We start from the raw sequence: 18,335 nt of genomic DNA on the forward strand, positions 1-18,335 counted from the left end.
GAACACTGGTGCCCATTCAGTGACAGGTATGTAGGTGATAGCATTTCTTAAAATACATCTTAAAATCTGCCTCAGAAGCAATGAGAATAAAAGATATTGCCAAGGTTACAAATAGTGGAGGGAAACGGGAGACTGCAGAGGGAGATATAATTGTACTTAAGGAGGCTCCTCCTGCCCAAGGGAAGCACTTCCTTTGTTGGGACATTGGACATTGGGCTGAATTGTTGCGATGGAGCTATGAGTCTTCCTGGTCAAGGCAGGCAGCTAACAGGAAGGGCTCATTGAAGCTGCCAAGGCAGGCAGAGCAATGTGCAGTACTGGGAGCCAGGAGTCCAAGGTTCCACAGCCTGCTTCCACTTCCTCTGATCTTTCTTCAGATCCCCCCCCTAGCTCTGACCCTGCTTTGTCCACCTCTGTGACTCACCCTCAGAGAAACCAGAGTATTGTTCCATTTCGCAGTGTCTAGTGAGAAGTGGACTTCACCCTTCTCATCTGTGATGTATGGCAGGTGCGTCTCCACATCATTGACATCCACAGTCAAGTAGACAGTGTGGTTTTTGACGGGAACATCATTGATGGTAAAGCACATCTGCAGAGAAGAAAGGGAAATAAACACCACCTGTTCCAATAATCGCTGTGCTTGGGGGGTTGGGAGACATGATACCCTCTACGTGCTGGAAATCAGGTGAGTTCTGGCACTTAATACTAACCCTTTCCACATAAAGGCTCAAAGTGCTTGATAGGTTACAGGCAGAATATAGGGGTCCTAATGTCCATTGCTGAAACAACATCAGCAGCAGAGTAACAATATGCAGGAGTTTTGGACAAGAAGGAAAGGGAGAGACTACTGGGGGCATTTTAAGGACAAGAAAGATAATTATCTTGGCTACAGAGTTTAACACATCTTTTCCTTTACATAATAGTACAGAGTTAGTCCTTAAAGATTGGAAATGGTTAGGACTTCAATTTTAAATCTCATCTGAAACTCCAGCAGCGCAATTCTTCCTAGCCCACACTGGGGCATTAGGTCCGTACTGACCCAGAGGGGAAAGTATCCCCTATTGAGCCACTTGCTGCAGTACCATGCTCTCTAGCACTGCACTAGGGCATTGGGATCAGACGTGATTGCTGTCAAATCACTACACAGTCGTCTATGCTAGGCCTGACGTGACTGTGCAAAGACCTTTCTAAAGATAACACCATCCCCTGCATGCATGTCCTTACAGAGACAGATCTTTAAGAGCAGAAGAGTACATCGCTCTTGGAGAATGTTGAGAAATGCTCCTACAAGCACTCCAAAGACCACAGAATCCATCTTCCAAACAGTTAACTCCCCATACTTGGTGACTAGGCTAGGAGAGAGGAGGGAATGTGGGGGGGGGAGGGGTGTCAGAATTTCTCATAAAGGTGGACAGAGAGGATCCAATCCTCAGCTGGCATAAATCAGCATAGCGCCATTGACTTCAATGGAGCAACACCAATTTACACCAGCTGAGCATTTTCCACATAGTTTATTCCCAGCAATATTATTCTTGCCTCTCCCCCATGCCTGCCTCCCAAGTATGAAGAGAGGTCACTGCCTTGGGAAGGGAAGGGGGGAACGTGTGTTACCTTTCCCATGTATGGAAATCCAAGTTTGTAAAAGGGGTTGAGATTGACAAAGTTCACCTCCACCATCTTGGTAGCGATAGCAGCTGAGACTATTCCCATGTTCGTGGCTCCTGGGTGGAGAGAGGAGACATCTGTTAAATGCTGACTCATTTGTTAAGCACTCCGCACTAGAGGAGACAAAAAATAAGGCAAGTGTCCTCCCCATGAAGCAAAAAGAAAAGGAGGACTTATGACACCTTAGAGACTAACCAATTTATTTGAGCATAAGCTTTCGTGAGCTACAGCTCACTTCATCGGATGCAGCTCATGAAAGCTTATGCTCAGATAAATTGGTTAGTCTCTAAGGTGCCACAAGTACTCCTTTTCTTTTTGCGAATACAGACTAACACGGCTGTTACTCTGAAACCTCCCCTTGAAGCTTACAGTCAAAATGTTAGCTACATAACAAGCCTGAGCCACATCCATATGGACACTGAGGCTTGAACCCACAACTTTCAGCACCAGCCACTGTTACTAGAGCCAAAGGAGCAGCTCTGTTACTTGGGGGTAGGGAGGAGGCTGCTCTGGTTACTGCAGCCAGTCACTATGGGGAGACTTTGTCACACCAACTAAGGCAGTTGATTACTGGCTGATAAGATGCACTGGGAGAGCCAAGGGACTGTGTTACTTTAGTAAAATATGTCAAGCTCTGTTTACTCTCCCATGTCTTCCCTCCCATGTGCAGTTGGCCTGGAGAGGACTTATGACTGATGAAGGTTAGTGTTTGAAGACCATGCAGAAGAAGCAAGTCTTCAGGAGGGACCTGACTGAGGAGAGGGTTGGGAGGCAATCAGACTGGGATTGGGATGTTATTCCAAGCACAGAGGACAGCACGGAGAAAGGCATAGAGATGGCAGAGGGGGGACGTGGAGGGCTCAGACAGAACAAAGAAGGACACAATAGGAGATGATGTCAGAGATGTAGGCTGGGGTGGAGCTGTATCAAGCCCTAAAGGCAGGGGAGAAAAGCTAGCGCTCGATACAGTGCGCAAGGGGCAGCTGGTGGGGGTTTGGAGCGTGGCGTGTTATGGTCTGATTGATGGATGAGGAGGCATTTGGGGCAGATTAGGAGAAAACAGTGTTGGTATTGGGGATGCCAGAGAGCAGAAGAAGGACAGGAATATGTGAACAAGACTACATAGTCCTTAGCATAAGAACTTATCAAAGAGACTGTGGTGAGGGACTAATTGTGGGGGAAAGACTCTTATGCCTGACTGGGGACATAAGGATAAGAGGCTGCTTAGCCTACGGCTAGCTATGGTTCTGTGGCTGATTGAGAGTCACGTTTTGTGGAGCTGGAGCTTACTTTAGTGACTGGCTGGTGACTGTTGTTGGACACTATTTGGGGAACTAAGAAATCTAGTGAGCAGGGAACCTAGAAAGAGGAATTCTAATCAGGGGTATGGCAGAAGACTAGTGAGCCCTAATACACAACATAACCAAGACACAATGGAATTCAGTCCCCCTGAAGATACCAGAAACTGGAAGTGGCTGAGGCTTGGCTGAAAGATACGAGGTTAAAACACAATCTGTACTGGAAATGGAGAAGTGTGGAGGGAACCAAACACAAATGCAGTTAGTCAAGGGTTTCACAGCAAAAGAGTAGCAGAGGCCGCTGGCTATGTCTCCCCTCTCCTCTTCCCCTCCTGGCGTCCTCCCCTCCCCCGCACCTGTTCCTTCTTCTTCCAGTTCTGCTGCAATGAAAAAAGAGCTCCTGTAGGCAGTGCTGTTTACTTCTAGGTCATCCATATCTACTGTAAAATTGGCACAACCTTTCTTGTTCATCTGGGGACATAGATGGAGAGAGAGAAAGAAAGATGCATGAGTGAGGCTGTGGTTTATAGATGTTGGGTAGACTTAAAAATCCTCCCCTCTGTCCCATGACTGCTTAAAAGTTCAAAACCATGTACATCTTATCAAACCCCTGGTGGACTCCTCACTTAGGGAGAGGAGAAATGACATTGATTAGACAGGCACCGATGAATGATATATCCATGGCTGCAGACAAAAGGTATGTTTATTAGAGAAATCACACACATCCCTAGAGAGAACTGGGACTAAACCCCATGACCTTAGCTGTAAAAACACAGGCTTTGACAACTTGAGCTAGGCCGAGCTCAGCCAGCTAGTATTGGTAGAGGGTCTTTCCTATTCTCTGCCTGTTGTACATAATAGTTTAGTCTTTTAAGGCCAAAATACTTTGGTTCCAGTACAGTTGTTGAGCTTAGTGTGTGTGTGCTGGGTGGTGTTGGTGGCCTTTGATATACAGGACATCAGACTAAATGATCTGGTGATCCCGTCTGGCTTTGGAAATCTCTGACCCTCTCTGAGGGTATGTTCAGCCCCTCCGATGCAGAAGAGAGGTAGTAGTATTGTTATTGTGCTCTGTGTCTAACACACATGGTTTTGCTCCTGTTAACCCTGCAGAGCTGATACAGCAGAGAGCTGGAATCCAACCTGCCTTGTGCCTCTCTGGCAGAATTGTGATGGGGTTCCAGCTGCAGAGCCTTTACAGCTGGTTGGGTTGTTAGTGCTGCAAAGACCCAGTTGGACTTTCAGGTCTCAGCTTTGAGTACTGACATTTAGAAAATCCTCGTTTGACTTGTAGATTGAGTGAGGAGGATCTGGAGTCATTGGGAGAAGAAGAATATGGAACAAATTGTGTATGGGGGTTAGCTATGAAGCATCCAGTGCTGGCCCCTGTCAGAACCAGGATACCAGAAATTAGATCAATAATCTGTTTGATTATGGGAGGAAACACCCCTGGAATAGATGGAATAATTGGTGGTCTGATCTGGTTTAATGAGAAGTGAGCTGCGAGAGACCAGTGATCTGCTTCCATGGGATATGACGGAGGGTACTGGAAGAAGAAATTCCTCCTGTGGGATACTGCTGCACATTCTAGAGGGCTTAGCAAACACAGACATTCTGTTTCCAGGCTGTTGGTCCATTTACTTCCCTAATCCTGTCTCCCAAGAAATGAGACCTCACCCATGTCCAATTACTCAGGTCAAGCCAGCCCTACAATACTTCCCCCCGCCAACCATTCAGCATTGGCTTCTGTCAGTTATGGGAGACAGGAGGAGCAGGACCAGTGCTTTAATGTAGTAATTCAGGTGGCAAGATAACAGGACAGATCTATTTATGATCTGCTTCGGTGAGGCAGGAGAAATAATAATCAGACTAGCTGGACCAGGGCACATTAGAAATGCCTAGATACATTATATGGACTGACATTCTGTTCTTGGAGGTGACTGTCATCTCTCCTTCCTCATCTGCTCACCTGGCTCATATACTCCCCAATTCTCGTAGACAATATCCTGTTTTCTTCTTGTTTAGGGAGATCCATCAGGCTCCAAATCAAAGTGACCTTTATCTTCCCCTGAACAGGTTTCCCATAGGTGTACCTGGATCAGAAGGACAGAAAACACTGACAGATGTATCAGAGAGTTCAGCAAAAAGAGTAGAATGAAGGGCACTAGCAACCCCTTCCGAGGGAGAAGATGGATATTAAAAGTGTCTACCTCTCCAGCCACTGCACCCCCTTTGAAATAAGGAAGAGGGCCTGAGATGTCTGCAGGATATACACCCCTGGAAGTCACCTCACTTGCACTGTATCCTCTTTAAATGGGGAGCAGGATCTGTATGAAAGGATCCTCCCCAATCAGTATCTCCACTGAGGTCTGGGCTTTCCCCACGTAGCCCTTGTGGCAGAGCTAGTCGGCAGTTCTGTCAGAATGTTTTGTTGATGGAAAATTCACTTTCTGCAAATAAAGGCATTTTCTGTGGAAAATTTTCAATTGTCAGGAAAATTTTGATTTTTCCACTGGAAAGTCATTCCCAACATTTTGGCTCCCACACTTCTTTGCAGCCCCCCTGGCAAGCTGCCAGGGGCAGCCTTACAGGCTCCTACTCCCCAGCTCCAGAGACACCTGCTAGGTGGACTGCTGCAGACCTGGGGTTACCAGGGTTTCCAAGTTTCTGGCTTGTCAGAAGCCCTGGGAGACCCAATTTCCAAGCTCCCAGCATCTCCAAGCTGTCTGGCTCCCTATCTGGCAGGTTGTCAGGGCTCAGGGCAGCGTGAGGAGTCTTGGAAATGTTTCAAAATGGTCAAAACCACATTTGGAAGCTGTGGTTCTGTGATAAATTCAGATTGTTTTTGTTCTGTTTTGGAACAATGGTGTGGGGTTTTTTTTGTTTTTTGAAATTCAGGAATTCCAGGTTCCGAACACTTCTACTTTGTGCCTCTTCAGACATATCTAATGATTGGGTGTTGGAGGAATCTTTTCCTTGCTGTGATTTGGGCCCCACCACTAGGAGAGAGAAGACACCACTGGAGGACCTTACGCTCCTGCCAGTACATTGGCAGCAAGAGGCCACTCTCTGATGTGGGGGATGGGACAGCGACAGAGCAGTGCCACTCACCTGCCACAAACCGTGAACTGAAATTCCTCTTCTGAAGTGGTGACCAGTGGCGGAACGTTAAACACCAGCTCAAACTTGGGCAGCTCTGCAGAAGAGAGTTGGGAAGGGGGGCAGGTTGAGAGCATAAGCCAAATAGGGGAACTCACCCTCTGCATCCACAGCATAATCTCTGAAACACTGACCCAGCACTAGATGGATATGGAGAGTAACTCACCCTTAGGAGGGAATGGGTACCATCAGGCCAGGGGTCCCGTGGAGAGAGCAGTTGAGGGGTGGAAGGGAGCAGGAAGTCAGGACTGAGTTAACATGGTGACTGAATTCTGCCTCACTCCCAGGAGACTGGGATCCCTCCACACTAGGGGAGCACCGATTTTGTGAAAGCAAAGCCCTGGCCTGAATGAACATGGAGACTAAATTGCTGGAGGAGCTGTCAGCACAGGGCTAGGGCCCCATGGTGAAGGTCTGTGCACTGGTACATATGTGTAGTTGGAGCTCAGGACTGAATGCACATTGGAGCTGAATTCCACTCTCTCCCTCCAGGGTGGGACTGGGGTGCCACCAGGGGAGCAGTGTGTGGCTGGGTGAGTGAAGCACAGGATGGAAAGCACTAAGGACTGGATCAGGGGAGGGGGCTCTGTACCCCAAAACTGAAGTTTACCTAAGTGGAGAAATCCAATGAATAGAAACATGGACTCTAGCAGGGAGGCTCCCATTACAGACTTCATTCCCCAGCTCCTAATGCTGTCTCACACTTCCTTCCAAGACTAACCATATTCCTCCATCTTGAAGGTTGCCTCAAGCCCTCGAGGCATATCCTTGTCCACTTTGATGGTGTATTTCCCCATGGCTGCTTCAGAGGCCAAGGGGAAGGACAGATCCACAATGCCTTGTCTTGGCTTCACGTCCACCCACTGGCTAATCCAGTTCCCTTTGGGATCCTGTGCAGGAACACACATGCATAATCACATGTGTTCAGATATGCACTGCTGCGAACAGTCATGTATGCATGCACAGCCTCTCAGAAGCACAGTCACACACACACAGAATGAGTGAGGACAGTACCAGGGATCACAGCCCCATGCATTGCCCCGATGCACAGGCTGTCTGAGGCGGTCACAGCCCACCCTGAGTCTCCTCATCCTCTTTGGGTTTTTTTTGGATAGCTGGACATTCCCCTCATTTACTGTTGCTTCAAGTCATGCCTCTACTTTCGCCCTGGGCCATTAACTGCTGGTAACACTGCAGGGGCAGGGTGTTGGGGCAGGGTACAGCCAAGATGCAGATATCTTATCTCTGATATAGCAATTTAGGGCATGGCGCCCTCCTGGAGTACAAAGGGCATGATGGAGCAGAGAAGAAAGCTCCCAGATGTCAGCTCCTGGTCACTCACCTGCAACAGCACCAGGGGATACTGCAAAACACAAGAGAGAAACAACATCACTGTTACGTAGAGAGCAACAACGTCCACGTGCCCCAGCATCATTAACACCCAGCCACTGGCCCCACCTCAGGAGAGCCTGCCCCTAAACTCAGACCCAAACAGTCCCCATTTCACACCAAGGTCTCTGCTCCCTTTGCCACAGGAATGGAGGGGCTGGGGAGGTGACCCCCAGAGGTGTGTTCCCCATGGAGTCCCAGGCCCTGTTGTGGTCATTGCACTGACAAATGTACCCTAATTGTGAGCTCAACTGTGAAGTCATTCAGGCACTGTGTTAAGATCATGCTTGGTAAACAAGACAGTGAGACCGAAAATCAATGAACCAAAATTGGTATGTTGGAAATTGGACCTAACTGGTGGACAGAATAATAGGGGAGAGGCTATTCTACCCCTTGCTCCCTTTTGGAGAGAAAAATTGGTGACTGGAGTGAGCTTCACCATCATGGCTGCCATCCTCACGGTCTCCTGGGACCCTGGACATTCTTTATTCTAATCCTGAGAGAAGTCCTAACCAGACTGGGACAAAAAGGGAAGCCAGATGACACTGTCACATCTACCAGCATCAGCTAAATCCCAAACACAACTTAGGATGTGAGACTTTGTCACACAACCCCCACCCCCAGTGCCCCGCCCCCTTTGTGTGCTCTTTTCCTTGCCTACCTTATTTCTTCTCTTTCCTACCCCTCTCCTCATGGCACTGAGTCACAGAACACAGGTCAGCTGACTCAGGCTTGCAAGACTCCGGCTCATGGGCTAAAAATAGCAATGTAGACATTCAGCTCAGGCTGTAGCCTCATCCTCTACACAGGGTCTCAAAGCCTGGGCTCTAGCCCAAGCCTGGTGTCTACATTGCAGTTTTATGACCCCACAGGCCAAGCCCTGTGAGCCTGAATCAGCTGACCCGGGCCAGCTGTGGCTGTTTCACGGGTCTTTTATTGCAGCATAGACACACCCTCAGAGTCTGGCTTAACTGGCCAAGACTGTATCTTTTGCAGCACTGCTGTAAGCCTGTGACCAGAAAGAGGCAACTAAAAGCCTGATGTTGATAAAAGTTTGCCAGGTCTTGGGAGTGGCTGACAAACCCATGTGCCAGGCCTGTGTTTTTCTAGCAGTGAGGTTGCAAGTGAAAATCAACCTCGGAGACAGAAGCTGCATTTTCTGTCGTTGCTGGTCTTTTCTCTTCTTAACAACAGCAGCAGCAACAGCTCCAGCCCATTTCAACTAACTTCTCTTTTCCCCCCAAAAGAACAGCTATTACCATCTTTGATGCTACCTAAAAGCCTGTCAGAAGGGGGGTTTCCTTCTAAAAACTCTCTACAGCTAAAGGGAAAGGGAACAAGGGATATTATTTAAATGAAAGCCTTACTTAATACTTTACATTTAAAATGCATTAACTGTCTTTCCTTCTTTTCTGGATCTTTAATGAAAGGTTAGCTGGATTTTTAATGGTGTGTGCCTTGGTAATAAGCAAGGTGTCCGTATGCCAAACTCTGAACCTTGTTTGACACTGTTTACACTAACACCTTCGACTCTCTGGGCCCCTTTATTCCAGTTAAATTAAAACAATAGGAGCTCTCCCAGCCCTGTTCTCTGTTAATAGTGAGCACACGGGGCAGGTTAGGTGTCTCTCACAAGTGTAATTCCTGTGGGTATCACTCTGTTTATCTGCTGAGACTTGGCACATTCAGCACATTGATGGCCCCTACTTCCTGGAAAGCCAGAGAGATACTCACCACTTTATCTATGGCCTTAAAACCTCATCAAGGGTCACAATTCGAAACTTCACTGAAGAAATACAGAAAGCACAGCAAGTTACTCAGTGTGCAACAGACCCCTGGATAGCTCTGTACCTCCCTTCCTATTCTCAGATATCCTCTCCCTGTTCTTATCCTCAGAGCTACTGACCCTTTCCTGAAGACCCCCTGCAGTAACACACTTCTGCCTATGATGGTTTATACGCAGATGAGGCTTGGTAAACTCATTACATGTGTCCTGGCATAATAATAATAATAATTTAATTTATTTAATTATTATTATAAAAGAGCAACTCTTCTTGGCCCCTCCCACCTGTTTTCTGTCTGGTCTATTTAAACTGTAAACTTTTGAGGGCAGGGACTGTCTCTCACTGTGTGTTTCCCCAGCAGCCAATACAATGACATCTGGTGTGGTGTTTCTAGGTGCTGCTCTAATACAGACCATAATAATACTCTGGTAAAAGCTCTAGGGGTTGTCCCATGACCTGAGTAGCCATGGCCTTTCTTTCAGGTCCCACCTGAGAGATAGTACTTCCACCACCATAGTGCCCCTGAGCACCACACTGGGGCACTGGGGACACTGCTGACTCAGAGGGGAGAGCATCTTGTAGTGACACACCCACCCCACTCCCTGCAGCACCTGGTGACTTAGGGATCTGTTTTCCCTCAGGCCCTATCCAGCATAGCTTGTTATATCTGAGGAGATCACCATCCCCTGCTGTGGACAGCCACCGAGTCCCCACCCCCAAGCTCCATGTGCCTCTTGCCGTTTGTTCCTGTCTCTCCAGGTTTATAGAAGGGCTTGTCTGTGTCTATGACAATCCTTGCATTCTGTCCTCTCACCAGCACCTTCTTGCGGCCCTCGTAGTTCACCCTCTCCCCCCTGTGGATCACTGCATGCACAGAGGCCACTTCATCTGCCTGAGAGATGCAAAAGAAACTGGCGCCTCAGTGGCAGGACTGAGATCTGGAGGCCACTTTGTGTGGGGAAGCTACTCTGCCTACCCACCCAGGGTAGGTCCTAGGAGACAGGCCTTTATCTGCCATCTCCTGTGTTCCCAGGAGATGATGGATTAAAACAAATCCCCATTCCTCCTATCTCTCTCATCCTCCCCCTCCATAGGCTTTTTCCTCCTCTTCTCCCTGCCATACCCATTCTTGGGCTCCCCTTCTTCCCCTTTGCCCCTCCTCTGCCCATCCTTCTCCTATTGTCAAGGTCCCCATTTTCCCTCCTCCTCCTTTTCCCCTGTCTCATGCCAGCCTCCATATCTCCTCCTCCCTCCATTTAGCTGTGCTAGTCCCCGGGAGTGTGTGTGTGTGGGGGGGGGGGGGGGGGATTGGAGCCCTCTGGTTTGTGGGAACAAAGAGGGTTGGGAGATGTGAGACTTACTGGTTCGTTAAACTGTTTTTCCCTAGGAACGAAGGCTGGCACCTGCAGAATGGGGGTGGGGTGGGTGAGTTGAGGCAAGAGGAAAAAAGAAAACAAATACATCAGTGAGATTTTATTTCTCACACACCAGGATGGTAAATGGCCCCAGAGCTAAACAACCCCAAAACTGCAGGACATTGGAGATCTGGATCCAAATTCTGTGGCTGGAGCCCATTTCTAGCCAACCTGATCCTAAAGGAAACATTTGGAAGGATAAGGAGCAGGAGGGGGCATGGTGGGAGGTGAGTAGCATCGCACACAGCAGTGGAGTGTAGCATAGAGTGCACTAGGGGCAGAGGACTCATTTCTGACTTGGAGGCAAGAGTGCTCCCTATAGAATCAGGAGCAGCACCTGAGCTCACCTTGAAGCTGATGCACTCAAAGATTCCTGGCTTCTCCACATCCTTCTCCACCAGGGTGTGATTCTGGGTTTGCATCTCCAAGGTGACAGCCACGTGGACAGTCTCAGGGAGGGAGCTGAGGTGGATGCAGACCTTCTCATGGCCAGGATGGTGAATGATGGCTGGGATTACTACCACATAGTAAGTAGGAGGAGAGAGAGGAGATGGGGAAATGGGGGATGGGGAATTCAGTGTCTCAGGTGGGCAGGCCAAGGGAGGACCTCTCTACTTCTCCAGCATGGATCAGAGAGATTTTATAGACCCTGAGTGGAGGAACTTGTGGTACACTTTCCTTCCCATCCCAGCAGGAGGCAGTGTGCCAAGTATGGAATCAGAGCATGGCACAATACACTGGCATAGATCTATCATACCCAGGAGATGGGTGTCTGATTCAGGGCAGGAGCAGTCTAGCCCAGTGTGTGCAGACTTTTCCAGTTGCACCCCCCTTACCATTCACAGAATTTGTCATGCCCCCCCCCCACTTGTAATTTGAAGTAGTCCCTTACTTCTGTGCTGCTGCTGGCGGCAGTGCTGCCTTCAGATATGGGTGAACGGAGAGCAGCTGCTGCCGGCCAGGGCATTCACGTTGTTTGCGGTGTGGGAGGACTATTGTTTTAATCCCACTCCCGTCCCGTCCTCACAATACCCACTCTAATTTTAGCCTGCTCCTGCTATTATGGCACTGGGTCCTGTGGGACCCACGGGATCCCAGTTTCTTCCTCCTCCCACCCCCCAAGAACTTCTTGCCACTCCACCCTCCTCCCCCAGTTTACACATCACTGCTCTAGTCCATTCCTTAGGTCCTCATAAAAAAAAAGTAAGAGGACCAAAAAATGCTACCATGCTTAAGCAGCAGAGTTAAAGAGGGGATTAGAGGCAAAAATGCATCATTTAAAAATTGGAAATCAAATCCTAATGAGAAAAATAGAAAGGAACGGTGGCAAGTCAAGTGTAAAAGTATAATTAGGTGAGCCAAGAAAGAAATTGAAGAACAGCTAGCTAAGAACACAAAATCTAACAGCAAAACAATTTTTCAGTAGATCAGAAGCAGGAAGCCTGGGGGCCACTGGATGATCACAGGTGCTAAAGGAGCACTCAAGGAAGACAAGACCATTGCAGGGAAGCTAAATGAATTTTTTGCATCAGTCTTCACAGCAGAGGATGTGAGGGAGATTGCCACACCTTAGCCATTCTTTTTAGGTGACAAATCTGAGGAACTGTCCCAGATTGAGGTGTTGATAGAGGAGGTTTTGAAACAAATTGATAAATTAAACAGAAATAAGACACCAGGACTAGGTGGTATTCACCCAAGAGTTCTGAAGGAATTCAAATATGAAATTGCAGAACTACTAACTGTGGTATGTAACCTATTCCTTAAATCAGCCTCTGTACCAAATGACTAGAGGATACATTAACACTTATTTTTAAAGAAGGCTCCAGAAGTGATCCTGGCAATTACAGACTGGTAAGCCTAACTTCAGTACCGGGTAAACTGGTTAAAATTACAGTAAAGAAGAAAGTTATCAGACACATAGATGAACATAGGGGCACAAAGCTCTACAGATATAGAGCAGGTTGCACAGAGGAGCCAAGAGGCCAGTGAAGAAGCTTGGCAACATGTGACCTCCAGAAGAGGTAAGTGGAATGTCCGGGTTCCAGTAACACAGACACAGGTAACTAACCGCTTTCATGTTCTCTCCACAGGTATCGTTGCGGAGAGTGGACCAGATGATATGTCTGGGGCGAGAAAGCAGAAGGAGACTCCGCTGGTTGGAAGATGAGATGCTATGTCCTGAGGTTGGGAGTTCCACGACCACCACTCCCAAGAGGAGAAGGCGGGTGGTGGTGGTCGGGGACTCTCTCCTCCGGGGGACTGAGTCATCTATCTGCCGCCCTGACCGGGAAAACCGAGAAGTTTGCTGCTTGCCAGGGGCTAAGATTCGCGATGTGACGGAGAGACTGCCGAGAGTCATCAAGCCCTCGGATCGCTACCCCTTCCTGCTTCTCCACGTGGGCACCAATGATACTGCCAAGAATGACCTTGAGCGGATCACTGCGGACTATGTGGCTCTAGGAAGAAGGATAAAGGAGTTGGAGGCGCAAGTGGTGTTCTCGTCCATCCTCCCCGTGGAAGGAAAAGGCCTAGGTAGGGAGCGTCGAATCGTGGAAGTCAACGAATGGCTACGCAGGTGGTGTCAGAGAGAAGGCTTTGGATTCTTCGACCATGGGATGGTGTTCCAAGAAGGAGGAGTGCTAGGCAGAGACGGGCTCCACTTAACGAAGAGAGGGAAGAGCATCTTCGCGAGCAGGCTGGCTAACCTAGTGAGGAGGGCTTTAAACTAGGTTCACCGGGGGAAGGAGACCAAAGCCCTGAGGTAAGTGGGAAAGCGGGATACCGGGAGGAAGCACAGGCAGGAATGTCTGTGAGGGGAGGGCTCCTGCCTCCTACTGGGAATGAGGGGCGATCAACAGGTTATCTCAAGTGTTTATATACAAATGCACAAAGCCTTGGAAACAAGCAGGGAGAACTGGAGGTCCTGGTGATGTCAAGGAACTATGACGTGATCGGAATAACAGAGACTTGGTGGGATAACTCACATGACTGGAGTACTGTCATGGATGGTTATAAACTGTTCAGGAAGGACAGGCAGGGCAGAAAAGGTGGGGGAGTAGCACTGTATGTAAGGGAGCAGTATGACTGCTCAGAGCTCCGGTACGAAACTGCAGAAAAACCTGAGTGTCTCTGGATTAAGTTTAGAAGTGTGTGCAACAAGAGTGATGTAGTGGTGGGAGTCTGCTATAGACCACCGGACCAGGGGGATGAGGTAGATGAGGCTTTCTTCCGGCAGCTCACGGAAGCTACTAGATCGCATGCCCTGATTCTCATGGGTGACTTTAATTTTCCTGATATCTGCTGGGAGAGCAATACAGCGGTGCATAGACAATCCAGGAAGTTTTTGGAAAGCGTAGGGGACAATTTCCTGGCGCAAGTGCTAGAGGAGCCAACTAGGGGGGGTGCTTTTCTTGACCTGCTGCTCACAAACCGGGTAGAATTAGTGGGGGAAGCAAAAGTGGATGGGAATCTGGGAGGCAGTGACCATGAGTTGGTTGAGTTCAGGATCCTGACGCAGGGAAGAAAGGTAAGCAGCACGATACGGACCCTGGACTTCAGGAAAGCAGACTTCGACTCCCTCAGGGAACGGATGGCCAGGATCCCCTGGGGGACTAACTTGAAGGGGAAAGGAGTCCAGGAGAGCTGGCTGTATTTCAAGGAATCCCTGTTGAGGTTACAGGGACAAACCATCCCGATGAGTCGAAAGAATAGTAAATATGGCAGGCGACCAGCTTGGCTTAATGGTGAAATCTTAGCGGATCTTAAACATAAAAAAGAAGCTTACAAGAAGTGGAAGGTTGGACATATGACCAGGGAAGAGTATAAAAATATTGCTCGGGCATGCAGGAGTGAAATCAGGAGGGCCAAATCGCACCTGGAGCTGCAGCTAGCCAGAGATGTCAAGAGTAACAAGAAGGGTTCCTTCAGGTATGTTGGCAACAAGAAGAAAGCCAAGGAATGTGTGGGCCCCTTACTGAATGAGGGAGGCAAACTAGTGACAGAGGATGTGGAAAAAGCTAATGTACTCAATGCTTTTTTTGCCTCTGTTTTCACTAACAATGTCAGCTCCCAGACTGCTACGCTGGGCATCACAAAATGGGGAAGAGATGGCCAGCCCTCTGTGGAGATAGAGGTGGTTAGGGACTATTTAGAAAAGCTAGACGTGCACAAGTCCATGGGGCCGGACGAGTTGCATCCGAGAGTACTGAAGGAATTGGCGGCTGTGATTGCAGAGCCATTGGCCATTATCTTTGAAAACTCGTGGCGAACCGGGGAAGTCCCGGATGACTGGAAAAAGGCTAATGTAGTGCCAATCTTTAAAAAAGGGAAGAAGGAGGATCCTGGGAACTACAGGCCAGTCAGCCTCACTTCAGTCCCTGGAAAAATCATGGAGCAGGTCCTCAAAGAATCAATCCTGAAGCACTTGCATGAGAGGAAAGTGATCAGGAACAGCCAGCATGGATTCACCAAGGGAAGGTCATGCCTGACTAATCTAATCGCCTTTTATGATGAGATTACTGGTTCTGTGGATGAAGGGAAAGCAGTGGATGTATTGTTTCTTGACTTTAGCAAAGCTTTTGACACGGTCTCCCACAGTATTCTTGTCAGCAAGTTAAGGAAGTATGGGCTGGATGAATGCACTACAAGGTGGGTAGGAAGCTGGCTAGATTGTCGGGCTCAACGGGTAGTGATCAATGGCTCCATATCTAGTTGGCAGCCGGTATCAAGTGGAGTACCCCAAGGGTCGGTCCTGGGGCCGGTTTTGTTCAATATCTTCATAAATGATCTGGAGGATGGTGTGGATTGCACCCTCAGCAAGTTTGCAGATGACACTAAACTGGGAGGAGAGGTAGATATGCTGGAGGGGAGGGATAGGATACAGAAAGACCTAGACAAATTGGAGGATTGGGCCAAAAGAAATCTGATGAGGTTCAATAAGGATAAGTGCAGGGTCCTGCACTTAGGACAGAAGAACCCAATGCACAGCTACAGACTAGGGACCGAATGGCTAGGCAGCAGTTCTGCGGAAAAGGACCTAGGGGTGACAGTGGACGAGAAGCTGGATATGAGTCAGCAGTGTGCCCTTGTTGCCAAGAAGGCCAATGGCATTTTGGGATGTATAAGTAGGGGCATAGCGAGCAGATCGAGGGACGTGATCGTTCCCCTCTATTCGACATTGGTGAGGCCTCATCTGGAGTACTGTGTCCAGTTTTGGGCCCCACACTTCAAGAAGGATGTGGATAAATTGGAGAGAGTCCAGCGAAGGGCAACAAAAATGATTAGGGGACTGGAACACATGAGTTATGAGGAGAGGCTGAGGGAGCTGGGATTGTTTAGCCTGCAGAAGAGAAGAATGAGGGGGGATCTGATAGCTGCTTTCAACTACCTGAAAGGGGGTTCCAAAGAGGATGGCTCTAGACTGTTCTCAATGGTAGCAGATGACAGAACGAGGAGTAATGGTCTCAAGTTGCAGTGGGGGAGGTTTAGATTGGATATTAGGAAAAACTTTTTCACTAAGAGGGTGGTGAAACACTGGAATGCGTTACCTAGGGAGGTGGTAGAATCTCCTTCCTTAGAGGTTTTTAAGGTCAGGCTTGACAAAGCCCTGGCTGGGATGATTTAACTGGGAATTGGTCCTGCTTTGAGCAGGGGGTTGGACTAGATGACCTTCTGGGGTCCCTTCCAACCCTGATATTCTATGATTCTATGATTCTAACACAATATGTTGGGGAAGAGTCAATACGGCTTTTGTAAAGGGAAAAAATGCCTCATCAATCTATTAGAATGCTTTGAGGGACAACAAGCATGTGGACAAGGGTGATCCAGTCAATATAGTGTATTTGGACTTTCAGAAAGATTTTGACAAGGTCCCAAACCAAAGGTTCTTAAGCAAAGTAAGCTGTCATGGGATAAGAGGGAAGGTCATTTCATGGATCAGTAGCTGGTTAAAAGATAGGAATCAAAGGGTAGGAATAATTGCTCAGTTTTCAGAAGGGAGAGGGGAATGGAGCTGGGTCCCCCAAGGGTCTGTACTGGGGCCAGTGCTGTTCAACATATTCATAAATGATCTGGAAAAGGGGTGAACTGTGAGGTGGCAAAATTTTCAGATGATATAAAATTACTCAAGATAGTTAAGTTCAAAGCTGACTGTAAGCTGGGTGATGAGGTGACAAAATGGCAAATTAAATTAAATATTGATAAGTGCAAAGTAGTGCACATTGGAAAATAATCCCAACTATATATACAAAATAATGGGGTCTAAATTAGCTATTAACACTCAAGAAAGAGATTGGCATCATTGTGGATAGTTCCCTGAAAACATCCACTCAGTGTGCAGCAGCATTCAAAAAAAGCTAACAGTGTTAGGAACCATTAGGAAAGGGATAAATAATAAAACAGAAAATATCATAATGCCACTATATAAATCCCTGGTACACCCACATCTTGAATACGGCATGTAGATCTGGTTGCCCCATCTCAAAAAAGATAAACTAGAATTGGAAAGGTGCAAAGAAGGACAATGAAAATGATTAAGGGAATGGAACTGGTTCCATGTGAGGAAAGATTAATAAGACTGGGACTTTTCAGCTTAGAAAAGAGACAGCTAAGGGGGGATATGATAGAGGTCTATAAAATCATGAATGGTGTGAAAAGAGGGAACAAGGCCAACACCAAAGATCTCATTTTCAGGGCCATGACCAGGGTAGGGCAAGTGGGGCAGCCACCCAGGGTACAAGGCTGCGGGGGTGGAAAAATGACCAAAAAAACCCCCCAAAACCCCCAAAAGGTGGTGCAAATATGCTTGCTTGCCCTGGATGCTAAAATGCCTAGTTACAGCTGTGCTCATTTTCATAGGTGCTAAGCATCCACAACTCCTATTAAAGTCACTGGGAGCTGCAGATGCTTGGCACCTCGGAAAATAAGGCCCCCAGTAGCTCAGCACCTGGAATCTAGCCAATTCAGCCACTTCCCCTCCTCTCCCCACAATGACTTTTTTGTCTACTGAGCCCCAGCAAACAAAAGTGGAAAACCTTACGGATTCAGAGTTTCTGGAGCTGCAATTGGGAGCAGAGCCAGGGCCCAGAGGAGCGATACTCCCTGCATTGCTTGGGCTGGGACGCACAGCTGGTGAGATCCACACTTAAATTTAGAGCAGCTGGTTATCGACTCCAGGGGTTGAGTTCTAAATATCACCACACAGACTCCTAAGTCCAAAGGGTGCTTGACCCATAGGGTATAGGGATCTCATCTCCCCTGGGCTAATTACATTGACAATATTTACCCACCTCCACTAGGAACTTGGCAAAGGCCACATATGACCAGACCTCCTCCTACCCCATTCTGGAATGTGTCTGTGACCAAGTGTGTAAAAAGTCTTTGATAATGACTTATGGATCTCATCCCTGAGCTGGTGAGCTGTAATACAGAGTGAGTAGGTATAATGGGAGTAAGAATCTTCACATGTGTCTGGCACGGCACGTGACTATAGCATGCAGTGAAAGTTAAGGTTGTACACCAGTCCCTATCCCCTGTTCTCAGCTCTTCTACAGGGGGAAGTGCAACCACTGTCCGTTCACCTCCACAACAATCCACCTCATCCCCACCTCAGGGAGATAGCACCTTTA

The 18,335-nt window shown here is 48.1% G+C and overlaps 1 protein-coding gene across 1 annotated transcript in view; it reads right to left on the reverse strand.

The window, feature by feature from the left end:
• Positions 1-17,814, reverse strand: part of LOC125623360 (alpha-2-macroglobulin-like protein 1) — a 54,145-nt gene extending 36,331 nt beyond the window's left edge. The window contains 13 exon segments of the mRNA XM_075120465.1: positions 425-589; positions 1,612-1,721; positions 3,320-3,434; positions 4,933-5,056; positions 6,075-6,159; positions 6,844-7,012; positions 7,465-7,485; positions 9,246-9,268; positions 9,271-9,297; positions 10,034-10,187; positions 10,657-10,698; positions 11,058-11,242; positions 17,748-17,814. Coding sequence (XP_074976566.1) covers positions 425-589; positions 1,612-1,721; positions 3,320-3,434; positions 4,933-5,056; positions 6,075-6,159; positions 6,844-7,012; positions 7,465-7,485; positions 9,246-9,268; positions 9,271-9,297; positions 10,034-10,187; positions 10,657-10,698; positions 11,058-11,242; positions 17,748-17,814 — 1,287 coding nt within the window.
• Between the last annotated feature and the right edge of the window lie 521 nt (positions 17,815-18,335).

This window comes from Caretta caretta, chromosome 1 (genome assembly GCF_965140235.1).
Source record: "Caretta caretta isolate rCarCar2 chromosome 1, rCarCar1.hap1, whole genome shotgun sequence".
NCBI classification, from domain to species: Eukaryota; Metazoa; Chordata; order Testudines; family Cheloniidae; genus Caretta; species Caretta caretta.